Source organism: Tetrao urogallus (genome assembly GCF_951394365.1).
Source record: "Tetrao urogallus genome assembly, chromosome: 10".
In the NCBI taxonomy this organism is placed as follows: domain Eukaryota; kingdom Metazoa; phylum Chordata; class Aves; order Galliformes; family Phasianidae; genus Tetrao; species Tetrao urogallus.
Genome location: NC_136823.1, coordinates 1,438,992 through 1,454,176, shown reverse-complemented (window position 1 = coordinate 1,454,176; position 15,185 = coordinate 1,438,992). Strand labels below are relative to the sequence as shown.

The 15,185-nt window shown below is 42.5% G+C and overlaps 1 protein-coding gene across 2 annotated transcripts in view; it reads left to right on the top strand.

Moving 5' to 3' along the window:
• The window catches only part of PRKCD (protein kinase C delta), a gene marked incomplete at both ends in the record, with an annotated part of 28,578 nt that extends 13,393 nt beyond the window's left edge, over positions 1–15,185 (top strand). Inside the window, 14 exons of one of the 2 annotated variants that reach the window (XM_079540360.1) lie at positions 1,033–1,189; positions 1,689–1,720; positions 2,406–2,491; positions 3,215–3,344; positions 3,963–4,063; positions 5,229–5,325; positions 7,202–7,332; positions 8,033–8,206; positions 8,738–8,829; positions 9,963–10,025; positions 11,891–12,029; positions 12,837–13,025; positions 13,673–13,801; positions 15,027–15,185. In XM_079540360.1, coding sequence (XP_079396486.1) covers positions 1,033–1,189; positions 1,689–1,720; positions 2,406–2,491; positions 3,215–3,344; positions 3,963–4,063; positions 5,229–5,325; positions 7,202–7,332; positions 8,033–8,206; positions 8,738–8,829; positions 9,963–10,025; positions 11,891–12,029; positions 12,837–13,025; positions 13,673–13,801; positions 15,027–15,185 — 1,679 coding nt within the window. Of the gene's footprint in view, positions 1–1,032; positions 1,190–1,688; positions 1,721–2,405; positions 2,492–3,214; positions 3,345–3,962; positions 4,064–5,228; positions 5,326–7,198; positions 7,333–8,032; positions 8,207–8,737; positions 8,830–9,962; positions 10,026–11,890; positions 12,030–12,836; positions 13,026–13,672; positions 13,802–15,026 lie in introns of both variants that reach the window. The other variant, XM_079540359.1, reaches the window with a different exon arrangement.

Sequence of the window (15,185 nt, the reverse complement as noted above, 5' to 3'; positions counted from 1 at the left end):
ATGGAGTAAATCAAACCCCAGCTGTGCTGGCAATGGGAAAAGTACTCTTGTGGCTTGTGTGTTGCTCCATGGTTGTGAAACCTCCCACCCTGCACAAGGCAGTCTCATTACCCTAAACTTTGCAGCACTTCCACCCTGTGAGCCATGGCTGTGTTTTTCTTCATTGAGGCCTTCTAGCTGCTGACCAGAACAGATGTGGTTAGCAATGCACTTGCTCCTGTGGTTGACTGAAGCTTGTGTCTTTCTCTGCTGAATCGGGATTGTCTCTCATCAGCTCCTTTCTGTCCAGAAGAGATGTGCCCTGCAGTTACATTGCTAGTTATCCCAGTCAACTTGATGCATCTTTATGGAGTCATTTCCTTTACAGACTCCTCCTATTGTTTTCAAAACATGTAGAGTCACTATAGAGTCTTGAGTTGTGGTTGAGAGATTATGACACGGGAGACTTGCTTTTGTGGTACAAGCTGGGAAGCTTCCTTCCTTATAGCTTCACTATAACCAGGGATGAAGGGTCTGTATGGGCCAGTTCTCAGCCAATTCCTGAAGGCCTGAGGAAATTTGTATCTCAAAATGAAACAGCCATGTGGTCCAGTGATGACTTGGAAGATCAGATTCAGAAGGGCATGCAGAGTATGAAAAGGCTTCTACTGATGGAGAAGATATCTTGCTTCCAATAAAACATAATTTCTCTCTAATATGAACTAGAGCTTAGAATTTTTCGAGAAACATCTGTAGTTGTCGTTTCTGTAGTGAGCCTGTGCTACTTCTCTGCTTCTTGTCAGCTTCATTTGCTGAAGGCTTCCTCTGAAGGAGCAGGAGAGAGAGCTGCCTGTAAAAAGAATGCTTAGGAACCGGTGCATTCATGTGCTTTGCCCTTGTTGGACTGAATGCCTGCAAGGATGATGGAGGTGTAAATTAGAAATACAAGCTGGAAACAGAAGAGGAAACAACATTTTGGAGAAACAAATGTTAGTCTTGGTAATAACTTAGAATTAAAAGTATGTCTTCTTGTCTGCTTATTTCTCCCCTTAGATTGCAGACAGTCAGTGAGGGAAGAAGAAGGAACAGTAACTATCAACAGGAGAGGAGCTATCAAGCAAGCAAAGATCCACTACATCAAAAATCATGAATTTATTGCTACCTTCTTTGGACAGCCCACATTTTGTTCTGTCTGCAAAGAGTTTGTGTGGTAAGAAGGAAGCTCTAACCTTCCCGCACCCCCAAAGGATAAATATCTGTAACATTGCCCTCGTATATTGAAGTAAAACATAGATGTAAATTCATCAGTAGTACAAGAATTTACTCTCTCAGACTTTGAGATATGAAGTATCTGATAGCAGAATAAAGACCCATCAAGAGCAAGAAGCTGGATCAGTTTGGTAGGGAAGTCATTTTAACAGTAAGCCAAATCAGGAGGAATTTCCCTGTGATTGAAGCTTTGGTTTTTTTCTGTGTTCTCCTGCTAATTTGATAGCCTTTCAGAACATACTGCCTTTATTTCTAAGTCTTGTCTTCCTACGGCAGTGGGTTCTGAATACCAGAACCTAGACCAGTTCATTAATGGGACCAAATGGTCCCATGGATGAAGGAATTGAATGACATAGTGAAAATAGGAAAAAAACCCAAAACATTTGTATTGTAGCAAGCATGTACTTACGTGATTTCCTTCTCTGTCATTTGTTTTTCAGGGGACTGAATAAACAAGGATACAAATGTAGGCGTAAGTTGAATTTTGTCTTTTTATTGTATTACTTCCTACATTATTTTATAGATCTAATTTATTTTACAGATCCATTAGTGACCTTAGGAAAAAAATCCTGTAAATTTGCACAAACATCTACGTCATCAGTAGATGCCAAACATAAATTTTGTGTGATGATCTAAAGTTGCCTAGTTGTGATTCATACCTGAAATTTTAGTACCAAGATGTAGACAGAACTATTCTTCTAATGTGTGTGTAATACACTGGGAAAGCTGCACCCATACATGACAGCTGCTTTTGTGAAACCTTTTGTCAAATGAATTACAGTTACTGATGGATTTTACAGCTGAATTCAAAAGTACTTCATAACTTAGAGTAGATATTTGTGTGTTATTTCAAACAGCAGGGGAGGTGTCAAAGAGGATCAAAAGCCTAATATTGTCCTCATATCATCAAATTCTGGTGGCATTATCTAATGGAGACAGATTTCGTTCAGAAATAGAGGCTATGACAGAAGAGAATGAAAGGGAAGCTGCTTTAAAAAGATCATATTGATAGAAATGGTTTGGTACAATGGTGTGATGATGTGTTTTTCATGTTGTGCTATGAAATGCAAACACCTCATCCCGTGTATTTATTATCTGAAGAAATCCTTTTTTTTTTTTTTTTTTTTTTTTTTTTCTTCCTTGTACGTGTCATGAAGAATGCAACGCTGCTATTCATAAGAAATGTATTGATAAAATCATTGGGAGGTGTACTGGTACTGCAGCCAACAGCAGAGACACCATGGTAAGAGCTGGCACAGCGTCCTTGGAGTGTAGCTACGTAGTCCTGAGCTAACAAAGCCCTGTATGGAAACAGGCAGGTCCATTCCGGGGGGTGTTAAGAATGGGTTTGAATACATAGTGGGTGAAACTTGGAAGTAAACAAGAAAAAAAAATGGTAGTTAAAAGCCCTAGAAGGAGGTGGGCAGTATTGATGGGTGCTTCACTCCCTGCTCGATAAAGGATGCGTTCGTGGATCAAGAAGGATTTTCGCAGGCTTCAAAAGCCCCAAATACCAAATTTTTCTCTTGGATGTGTTTTGTGGCATAGTGCATAGCTACATCTGGTGATGTATTGTGAGGGTGAGGTGGCATTGTTTTCCCAGTGTTTTGAGTGTGTGTTGCAGAGACTCTTGTCTTTCATCTGTGTTATATGACACCAGTTCTTGGAAGTGAGAGTTGACTATTGTCAGGACCCCTAGAATCTCACCCGATTGTCTCATATATGTTTTACTCTGTAGCTTCATGTTCTCTGCTAATGTGGTAAGATGTAAAGAGATGCTAAAAGCATGTTTTTGTTCAGTAACTGCCTTGTTAGGCTGGGATACGCACCCAAATTCTTACTTGCAGAATGTTAAGACTGGGGCATCCAGGGTAAAATTGTTGCAGCTTTGTAATTTCCAAGCTATTTTCTGTAGGAAGCTGGTCCTCCTTTGGGTCGAGTGCCTCACCCATCTCTCTGCCCACAGTTTCAGAAGGAACGTTTCAACATTGACATGCCTCACCGCTTCAAAGTTTACAACTACATGAGCCCTACTTTCTGTGACCACTGCGGCAGCCTGCTCTGGGGGCTGGTCAAGCAAGGACTCAAATGTGAAGGTATGGAGGAAGAGGAAGGGCAGCTGGGACCTCCCACTGCTTGTCCAGCAGCATCACTTTCTCTCTGCCCCCTGCTAGAGATTAACTACCACCACGCACTGCATTTGTGTGTTATGCAGAATGAGATTTATCACCCCTGTATTGTTCAAACAGCTCTTTAGGAAAGGGGGACAGCAAGGTGCTTGGCTTGTGTGGCAGCTCAGCCAAGCTGAGCATCTCATGCAGTTGGAAGACATGCACTGGAGATGTAATCTTGAGCATAATCAAAATTGCTGCTGGGAGTAGCTGAAATCTGGTGAGACTGACTCAAGGTAGCACCTAAAGGGTAGTTAAAGTGTTCTCTGCAAATAAGATTTCTGTAGTTCTGTCACAAAAATGTAAGATGATCTTTATTGTAACAGACCTTGAGAAGAATGGTTGGAACTTTTTTTTTTGTATTTTTGTAGCCTTCGTTGTTTTAAAGATAAAAAATTTTAACTTTTATTTGTAGTCACAGATTAATGTCTAACTTGGGCTTGCTGTAATTCTTATGAACTGCACTGAGAAAAAAGCCATTTTATTGTAATCTCAGATGTTATTTTCCTGGTGCTTGTATAACTGCCCTTAAATTTATTTTAGAATGTGCAATGAATGTGCATCATAAATGCCAAAAGAAGGTGGCCAACCTGTGTGGAATTAACCAGAAGTTGCTAGCTGAAGCTTTAACTCAAGTCAGCCAGGTATGTTTTATTGCCCTTTGTCATTGAATTAGTTGTTTGAGAGCATTTTTGGTTTTTATTTTACTTCACCTACTCCACATCACTTCTGTTGGGAATGGAAGTTTGGAACTGAGGGAATGTAAACAACTTTCTCTTCTTAATTTGACCATTAGGAGAATAACAGTGATGTCAGCACCTTAGAGGTGAAGCTGAGGAGAGAAGCATCCCTCCTGACAAAGAGCTCAGAAAAAGGAGTGTTCTCCCTGAAATGCACCTTGGTTCTTTGACAGTCCCAGGGTTACTTTCTCCCTTTCTGTTTAATTGTGTTCAAAGCATAAAGCTGAAGTCTGTTTTTCTCGTGCTTCAACTTGAGAATTTCCCTTGAATGCTAAAATTAAGTGTGAAAGGAGAAATAGACCAAATCATTTCAGTTTTTATTAATCTGACACATACAGAAAGAAAATGCCCCTGGAATTAGCACTGGCCCCATAAGTTACCTTGTTGATCTCCTGCTGCAGTGTGGCTGTTCTTTGTGTACAGACTGCTGTTGACTTCTGAGTTGGAAATTGAGATTCAAACACAAGCTCTGAAATAAAACAGGAAAATACATCACAAAAGCCAACAGTATTTCCTCTCAGCTGAGGCATTCCTTTAGCTTTAACTTTGGAAACACAGAGAGGTTTCACAACACAGAAAAACTTGATGTGCTCATTAGTAGAACGTGATCTCTGAGATCTTCCTACCTCAAATTTCTTTGCATGTGCTAAAGAAGGATGTCACACGCTGACTCTGGTGTGCCCAGTACTGCATCCCATCTCCTCTTTCAGAAAAATTAACACAAGTCCAGGGAACAGTTTCCTACAGCAAATTCAAACCAAACAATTATTTTCACTGTGGATTCAAACCTTTTGTCACCTTTTGTAGTTTTTCAGCAAATAACTACACAGACTGCTCAGGATTTCTGGCAACTGTTTTTCTTGCAGTGAAAGAAGTGAAGTGATTGGCTGAGCTGAAAAAGTGTGGCTAAATAGCCTGTGAACTAGAATTCTACAGGAGAGATGTGCTGGGAGTTAATTACTAAAAAGCAAAGATCGTGCTGCCATCACACTGCATTTACCAGCTGTTGTTGTAGATATTGCTGAAGTACCAGTGTCAGTAGAGCTTAAAGTGTTCCCTTCCTCCTTAGAAGTCCACACGAAGGTCTGATTCTGGATCTGTAGAAAATGTTGGTATTTACCAGGATTTTGATAAGAAACTTCGAGGTCCAGGAGGGGATACAACAGGTGAGAAAAGCAACCATATTTTCCTCCAGCCATTTACCCACCAGACTGCACAAACTGCTGGTCTCAGTTATTCATTATTGCTTTCTGCTGGATGATTTTTTGAACAAGCATTGTTAAAAGTATACACACAGTTTTTACCTGACCAGGCAAAGTGCTTAATAACTTCTTGGCCAAGAGCAGTGTTTTGTCAGTCTACGAGCAAACCCCCTTTCCTGCAGGACACCTGTGTGTTATCTCCTTGTGGCACTGTTCCTGAGTGGCAGTGGGGGGCAGCTCACTGCTCTGACACCTCTCCACCTCCCCCAAAATGTCACATATGTTGTTAACCATCTTTCTTTGTTCCCAGTATGTAAGAAGCCTTTGTGCAGTGACAACTGCTGTCAATTGTGGGATTCAAGAGCCAGAACACTAGCTGAGATTGAACAGCTGAGATAGGATTCCAGATCCCACTTAAATGATCTCAGCAGGTTCAGAATGAGGGTTTATTTGTATTTTTTACTATTGTTAAAGAGTTCTAGCAGTTAATATATCTGGGTTTAGCAACTTGTGGTTATTTACTCAGAGGTAATTGTAACAAAAAGCTGACTTGGTATCAGATGAAAATCTCCAGGCTCAGTAAGAAGTAAATGGTGGTTTTGCAGCTATACACTGAGATGGTTCTGCTGCAATGCCCAGTAAGAAACTGAGTGTCATGTTATTTATCATACTTGTTCTGGTTTGCCAAAAGAGAGCAAGTAACCTCTTGCAAAGGTGGCTTGGTTGAATATTAGGTCAGGATTGCAGCCATTGAGATTCCTGCCTGCTTCAGATGCTGTGCAGCTTGCAGGGTGTATGGAGTATCACCTTGTGATTGTCATCAGTGTCTTGTTGTGACATGGTAGATCTGTGCAGTAGGGTTCCAAGGAATGATGTTATTAATTTTAGAATATAATCAAACTTAGCTGTTGTTTTCGTGCTTTTTAGCCAGCATCATCTGTTGCTAGTTGGTGCAGAAGGTGGTCGTCCCCTGTACTCAGCTCTGGCTGAGGTCTCGAGTACTGTGTTCAGTTTTGGGCCCCTCACTACGAGAAAGACATTGAGGTCCTGGAATGTGTTCAGAGAAGGGTAGCGAAGCTGGTGAGGGAACTGGAACGTGAGTTTTATGGAGAGTGGCTGAGGGAGCCATGATTGGTCAGTGTGGAGGAGTACAGCTTCGTGAAGGGAGGTTGTGATGAGGTGGGGGTTGGCCTCTATTCCAGGAAACAGCAGTAGGATGAGAAGCAATGGCCTCAAGTTGCACCAGGGAGGTTCAGGTTGGATATTTGGAATAATTTCTTCTCCAAAAGAGCGGTCAGGTGCTGCAATGGGCTGCCTAGGGAGGTGGTGGAGCCACCACCCCTGCAGGTGTCCAGGAAACATTTAGGTGTTGTACTGAAGGACGTGGTTCAGTGGGGAATAGGTAGGTGGTTGGGCTACATGATCTTCGAGGTCTTTTCCAACCTTGGTGATTCTTTGATCAGATGCAAACCAGATTTTTTGTGGCCTCTCTCCTCAGACTGGAGGACTAAGCTCTCCTCTCCTGTTCTCCAAATTATGCTCTGTATCTTAGTGATGAAGTTAGGCTCTTTCATTTTCGTAATGTATGTGTTGCTTAAACCCAGCATCAGAAATGATCACAGATTCCAATCCAATGTTATCAGATGTTCTTGAGTAATTTAAACTCGTTGTAAACTACGTGATTTGACCTGTATGGTTAGATTGGCCAGTGTCCCAGCAGCAGATGAACTGAAATAGGGTGTCACTGAATTGAAATAGTGTCACTACTTCCTAGCAGGGGATCTGAGTTGTGCAGTTTTTCTAAATATACTGAGCTTTAACCTCCTTTTTGAATTAGCAGATAACAGCCAATATGATAAACTCTGGGAGGGAAGCTCTGCCAAGCCAGCATCACGAATTGCGAGCAGGAGAAAATTCAATATTGACAGCTTTGTCTTCCATAAAGTACTGGGGAAAGGAAGTTTTGGAAAGGTATGTAGTAAATTTACAGAGCTTAAACTGACAGCCTTGCTTGATCTCTGCAGTACTATGGGCTGTTTCTGTTAACCAGAACTGTCTTACATCCACTCAAGTAGATAACATTATAACAGAACACAGTAGAACACATCCTTGTCAAAAAGACAAAAAGTCTTCACCTGAATCTGTCAGATAGCAGAAGGGATTCATTAATGCACAACAGGTTTTGAATTATTTGATATCCAGTTTAGAGGAATTGCCCTTCATCCAAAAGGATAATTCATGTTGATACACTTTGTATAGAAATGGACTCAGTGCAATGGGAGGGGATACGTGGGAGGGCAGCGTGACCTTCCACTCCTGTCTGCCTCTGCTCTGTGCGTGTGCAGCAGTGGTGTGACCTCCTCAGGGCCTGTCCTCTGTTGGCTGTGAAACTCCAGCTCCAATGAAGAAACAGGCATCTATTTATGCTATCACAAGACAGAAAAACTGCCCTGACAGCTGCCCTGCCTGTGTTCCATGCTTTTTGTACCCCATCTCCTCTTAGCTACGCCCAGCAGATTCACCTTCCCAAGTCTCACCCATCCTTCCCACTCATGTGGTTGTTTAGTTGTCATGGCGCTTACTGTAAATGCCCTTGACTTTTCCTTACCTGATGCCTTACCAGCAGTCTTTCCTACACCTGCTTTAATCTCATCTTTCGTTTCATTTGTAGGTCCTGCTTGCTGAGCTGAAAGGAAAGAATGAGTTCTTTGCCATCAAAGCTCTGAAAAAAGATGTGGTGCTAATTGATGATGATGTGGAATGCACCATGGTGGAGAAGCGGGTCCTAGCACTTGCATGGGAAAATCCATTTCTCACGCACCTTTATTGCACGTTCCAGACAAAGGTAAGGAAAAGAAACCCAGTGGCAGCAGCGACACAACGCGTGTAGCCTCTGAATGGGTGCTGCTACCAATGGTCAAGGGAGAGTAGCTGAGGGGATTTAACTTTGCTTCATTCTTGTTGTGCTCCCCTGCAGTAGTTCACAAGACTTGTGCAAAGTACACGTGAGTGTGATGAGGAAAACAGAATGGGATCTGAGTACATCTACACAAAGTGGAGTAAGAGGCAGTTTAATGTAAAGCCTTGACCTTAGCTTTATCGTCCTCAGTGAAGGGAACAAAAATGACTGTCAGTAATGATAGACAGAAGTCAGTAAGTCTGTTTAAATGTATGTTTATATTAAATCTAGAAGCCCACAGAATACACAATGAGCTCCTCAGCCTCATAAGATCATGCTATTCAAATCGTTAGCAACTCTTAGGGATATTTCAGGAGATGAGGAATGTGGCCACTTGGTACCCAGGAGCCATGTTGCTACTTACTGTGTACACAATGGCATCAGTGATGTTTCTGTTCTGTGATTATCTGCAAACAGGATCACCTGTTTTTTGTTATGGAGTTCCTGAATGGGGGAGACCTGATGTTTCACATACAAGACAAGGGGCGTTTTGATCTCTACAGAGCAACGTAAGTCCACAATGCTTCAGTCCCAATCTCCATGCATGCTTTATGGTTCTTCTGCTTCTGGTTCTAACATTTACAAAGCACTGTCATGTTTTGCTTTAAGGGATGCCTGTACATGAAGATGCTAGGTAAGCCACAACATATGCCAGCAATGAAAAAGTACAGTATTAGTGTTCTCTAGGAGAGTATTTCCATGGAAAAACAATTTCATAAGAAAACAGCATTGGAGGAGGCTGGGAGAATCTAGTAAATAAAATCAGTAGTACAGGAGGATAGCATGCACTTCACACAAAATGTTTGTAAAAATAGGAAAGTGATTCTGTCAGTAACCTATGGCAAAGATAACTGGAGCTGAAGACTTTAAAAGATGCAAAAATATCGTATCACCCCAACTGTAACTTTTAGTTTTAGGTCAGTTTTTAACTACCTCACCCAGCAGAATGCCTGTAATTGTGTCATTGAATGGGAGAATCTTCAATGTAACAGCATGGGGTACCCAGAAGCACCAGTGCTATTGTATAACTGGACAAGAAAATGCCTGGTGTTACTGCGTGTTGTACTGAGGAAATGCTCACTGGATTAAAGGCATACATTCTTGGGGGAAGAGAAGGCATTCCTTAAATGTTTTCCTTGGTATCCTGGATTATCACCTCCTTTTTGGAACAGAAGCAGTGCTTCTTTTCAGCCTGTGCTGCAATTGGCCAAGCACAGAAGGATATAGGTATTGAGGTCTGTCTCAAATGTAGCCTTTAGTGCCCATCACCCCCTGTGCAGTGCTGTATTAAGCTCTCAGTAACTGCATTTCAAAGACTGTTTGCATATTTCTCTATAAATACATGCTGAACTATTAGAGAGTAGAAAAGGGACAGCATTCCACAATGAAAGAGAATTAAAGCAAGTTGCTGTCCCCACTGTTTGGCATCACAGCTGTGAGGTGAAGGTTAACTCGCAGATTATAACATCCATCTGTATAAATACAGGCCTAACATTAAACATTGCTTTGCTCCTTCTGAGTATGTAAAGGAACGTATAACACTTCTCACTTCATGAAGCTTTATGTTAGTTCTTTTGGCCAGCTGCATTGTCTCATGTTTTAACTGGGAAAGACAAACTGAAAGGCGTTTTGGTTTTTTCAGGTTTTATGGAGCTGAAATTTTATGTGGGCTACAGTTTCTTCACAGCAAAGGCATTATTTATAGGTGAGTGCCATCCAGTTCCAGCGTGGGAACTAGGAAATGCCTTAGCATTTCATGCCTCTTTGAGTTACTGATTGATGTAACAAGTAAAGGCTTTCTGTCAGACATTTGATGTTATTCCAAGGGCATTAAGATGCCTGAGATGAATTCTGTATCTTTGTGTCTTTTCCTTGGCAACCAGAATGATGGAATGTTATTTATGTTACACAAAAGCAATTTTGTCTGTTATTTTTAAACTGTCCCTTCAAATCACGAGTCTTTCCAGTTCAGTGGCAGTGGTGAGGGTCCCTGTGGGTGTCAGTTCCTGCCAGCCCTGTGGAATCACAGAGGTTGAAAGTCGTCTGCTTTTGCCATCTATGTGAAGCCACAGGATCGATGCTTCTGCCTCACCAGGTGCAAATATCAGGAAACAGATGCTCATCAGATGCTTTTTACTGTACATATCCACATGACAAGGGATCCTAAGTCTCTGAAGCACTGTTTGGTAGCTGCCTGTTCAGGCAGCTCTTATCTCTAGCAGACAACTTCTGTGTGTTTGAGAGCAAGTTGTGCATGGCCTTAGGTATGTGCAGAGATGTCCAGTAGTGCCCATCTCCCTTTACTGCTGTAAAGAAACACCTGTTGGAGCGTGCTGTTATCAGCAGGAAATCTTTCCATCCCAGATTTTGTAGAGCATTTCCAGGCCTGCTTATAAATGTCCCTACATTAAATTAGTGCTCCTACAGGGAGATTTCAGAGTATGGAATATTTTCAGAGAAACAGTACCATTTACCAACAGGACATCAGCAAAACCAAAGGCACTTTTCTTCCCCATCACACACAGGAAGTTGACCAATGTAATCACAGAACCCAACTGGAACAGTTTTAGGTAGGTGATGCACATCAGTGAACCCCTCTCACCCCTGCAGATGATTTTAGAACTTGCAGCTAGATAAGAGCAGTGCCTTATGTTACAGTGAGCTTTCCCTGTCTCAGAAACTTACTCAGGTGAACAGCCCAAACACAGAGGATTTACAGTGCCTTGCATTTGAGCAGGGGCTCTTGGTTCCTACTGCAGCTCACTCCTCTGGTTCATCCTGCAGCTCACCCTTGTGGCAGTGTAAGTAGCTGATAATGTAAGCTTAAGCTCCTGGGGAGAAAAGACTGCCCTGTTCTCATGTAAAATCTGCTCAAGTCTTGGTAAGCAGAGGGGCTGCATGATTTCTCTCCAGCCTGCTCTCCTCAGTATGTGCTTTTGCAGCCAGATGGACAGAAAACACATTGCAGTCAAAGGGAGGGAATGTAGCTTTTGGAAACTGCTGTTAAAAAAGGCTCTTGCTGCGTGAGGAGTGCAGTTCTGAGAAAAGGCACCAAGAGGGCATGTCACAGACAGTGGGCTGCAGCACGCAAAGTGCCTTGTGCTGTGACTAGGAACAAGTCACAGGTGGTACTAAAATTGGGCAGGCTTCGAACATTGGTGCTTGTGCCAAACAATCCTGGCATCCAACAGCTTTTCCTCTGAGTTTCACAGTCGGTGCAGCACTCCTGTTAGTGGTGAGGCATTAACTCACACCTCCTTCCAGAGGCAACCGAAGCACTGAGTGGTTCTGGACATGGAAGCATGGTGAGGATTTTACGATCACTTTGTATGGACACCTCAGCCTCCCTCTTACTCTGAGGAGAAGTCTTCCTCTCTCCCTACCATCTTCAAAGTACAGGAGTTACTACTCATAGATGCTGTGTTGATGGATGATTATTTCTTTAAAAAGCCTCTTTGTGTGATGTAGGGAAGGCTGTTCTTAGCCAGGAGGAACACGCATACATCTGAATCCAAAAATGATTCACTCGTGTTTCAAACACGCTGTTTTTCTTTTATCCCCCTTTTGCAGAGACCTAAAATTGGACAATGTTATGCTCGATAAAGAAGGCCACATCAAAATAGCTGATTTTGGAATGTGCAAAGAAAATGTAGTTGGTGAGAACAAGGCAAGCACTTTCTGTGGGACCCCAGACTACATTGCTCCAGAGGTGAGTACATCAGTGCCACACACTGCTGCAATGGATTTAACACACCCACCTTTGAGTGGCCTCTGCGGTTATTCTTCCCTCTTAAGAAAAGCAGTTCAAAACTGTTTAAAAAACAAAGTAGTCTAATTAGCATAAGAAAAACATTAAATCTGAGCTGTTCTGTGGAAGGCTCATAACATTTGTAAGTGTTCTCTGTCTACACTTTACAAAACCCCGATTTTTTTCTTTTAAAATGTAAATTTTTCAGTTGCTGAAAATCTGTAGCTTTCCCTTCTGCCTTACGTGCAGGGCTCCTGCAAAATGTGTGCAGACATGCACCCACGTAAACAGCCAAAATTCAAAGCAAAAACGGCTTCTGAGGAGACTCTCACAGTTAAATTCCTTGTGTTCAGAGCTGGTTTCTTATCTGAGTTGCATGATAGTCAAATAAGGTGGTTAGCTATTAAAAGCAATAAATGTCAAAGTCTGTTGGTTAATAATCTGCTTTCATTGCTGTGTGTTCCTCCATTCCCTGTTTATTACTTTGTAATGAAACCAGAGTAGATGGTTCCAAGAATGTGGCATTTAAAGTTAATGGAGAAAACTTGAGAATGAGAGCAAAGTTGTGTCCTCTGAGCTTCCAGGCAGCAGCTGAGCACAGTGCTACAGTGTCAGCAGTCCTGTCAGACAGCTGGATTTTTCCACCTCCCCAGATAAGCTCGTTATTAAAGATTCCTCTTAAACTCACACTTCTGGTTTTTTGGCACGCACTTCTGCCTTTTGCTAATCAGTCACGTTTCTTCCCCTGTACTCTTTTCATGGAACAAGATTCTGCAAGGCTTGAAGTACACATTCTCTGTGGACTGGTGGTCATTTGGGGTCCTGCTTTATGAGATGCTCATTGGGCAGTCCCCTTTCCATGGGGATGATGAAGATGAGTTGTTTGAGTCGATCCGCATGGACACCCCTCACTACCCACGCTGGATTACCAAGGAATCAAAAGATATATTAGAAAAGGTAAGTTGGATTATCCTGGAGTGGGTCAGCATAGCGTATTTCTTGCAAATAGGGGTGTTCCCTATGAGCCCCGTACAGGACAGGCTGAGAGCTGGGGCTGTGCAGGTGGAGAAGAGAAGGCTGCAGGGAGAGCTGAGAGCGGCCTGTCGGTACCCAAAGGGGCTGTAAGAAAGAAGGAGACAGACTTTTCAGCTGGGTCTGTTGTGACAGGACAAGGGGAAATGGTTTCAAATTAAAAGAGGGGAGATTTAGATGAGATATAGGAAGGAAGATTTTTTAGTTTTTGTTTGTTTTTGTTTGTTGAGAAGTGCTGATGCCCCATTCCTGGGGACATTCAAGGTCAGGCTGGATGGGGCTCTGAGCACTGATGGAACTGTGGGTGCCCCTGATCACTACAGGAGGAGGAAGGGATGCCTTAAATGTCCCTTCCAACTCAAAAGATTCCACGATTCCCTGAAATCTCAGCTTTTTAAAAGGAGCTGCTTATCAGCTAGCAGATAACTCTTACAAATTGAAAGCCAAGGGAGGTTAGCAGTCATGCCTGTTCACCGTTAGCAGCTTCGCTTCAGCAGCACGCCCGTTACTTCTTCCAGTGCCACCTACCTTCTTAGCACATGGGAGACATCATTGGTTATCTTGTCTTGCAGCTATTTGAAAGAGATCCAACAAGAAGGCTCGGTGTCACTGGGAATATCAGAGCTCATCCTTTCTTCAAAACCATCAACTGGATGACCCTGGAGAAGAGGGAGGTAGACCCTCCTTTCAAGCCAAAAGTGGTATGTGGATGATTCTTTGTTTCTTGGCACTATTGCAAATGCCCATATATATAGGAGTCACGGGTGGTTTCTCTAACTTGCTTCAAGCATTCTTACTTACTGTAGTTTTTCCTGAAACCTGGAATGCTTTGCAGTCTGAAATCTTCTTTTTAAGACCACCTTCGTATATGACCTCAAGAAGCCTATTTACTACTCCAGCCTTCAGGAAAAATCAGTTCATAGTTCTGAAGTCCACCCTTCTTAAATCTTTAGATCAGTGGAGAAGTGAATGTTTTCCATGCCTTGATGTTAGCACTACTGCTGGCACTGCTGGGCTTTTCTCTGCTGTGTTGCCATGTTGGCAAAGAACCAATAAACTTTGGGCTGCTCAGCTGGTCCCTGTACCAGTGTGCACCAATACTACATACCTCTGTTGCTCCAAACTCATATTATGAGAGTCTCCAGCTGGGCAGAAGGATGTTCTTCAGACTGATATTAAAGCTGTTTGCAGTGCATGTGCCCGGTGTTATCTAAAAGGAGGAGTGTGTAAAGAACAAACTGCTTTTAGTCTGCATCACCACAGACTCTCGCTGCTTCATCTGAGCTAAAAATTGAGATCAGTTTTCCTTAACCCTGGTGCAGGTGCAGATAAATGATCTAGAGATTAAGCTGTCTTCTTAAAATGTCCTTATATACTTGGTGCAGGAATTGTTCCACTTACGAGTGGGAGGCGTTAACATAGAAGGCACTGCGGAAGTTTAAGAGTCCTGCAAACTGTAAGCTTTGAAGGTTCAGAAAGTAAAAGATGGCCTTCAGTATTTCTGAGGGCAATGCTGGGAAATTCTGGGAATTCTTGGGAAACATGCACAAATGTTAGTTTTATCCAGACACAGACAGCTGGAGGACAGCATCAGGTCTTTCTCTGAATGAATGCAGACCTTAAATGCTTTCAGGAATTTAAAAATATCTGTGGGCTTAAATGCGACTGCACTGCTTGCGGCAGCGGAGGATCCTTGTGTCATTAAGTGAAGCTTCATCATGAATCCAGGTGGTTCTTTGTTCAAAGCAACACAGAGCTGTTTGTTTCCAACCACCAATCTGTAACTGCCCAGGTGTAAGTTGTTGTATTGTTTAAAGTAGGCAAAGAATTTTTTTTCACTGAACCCAGAGTTGTGGTTTGGGAAGTTGCTCTGGAAGCCAGGTTTGCAGCCCTGCCCCAAACTGTCATTCCTTCTCTATTTAACAGAAGTCAGCGAGTGACTACAACAACTTTGACAGAGAATTTCTGAATGAGAAGCCAAAGCTCTCCTACAGTGACAAAAACCTGATCGACTCCATGGATCAGTCTGCGTTCGATGGCTTCTCCTTCACCAACCCTAAATTTGAACAGATCTTAGAAAAATAG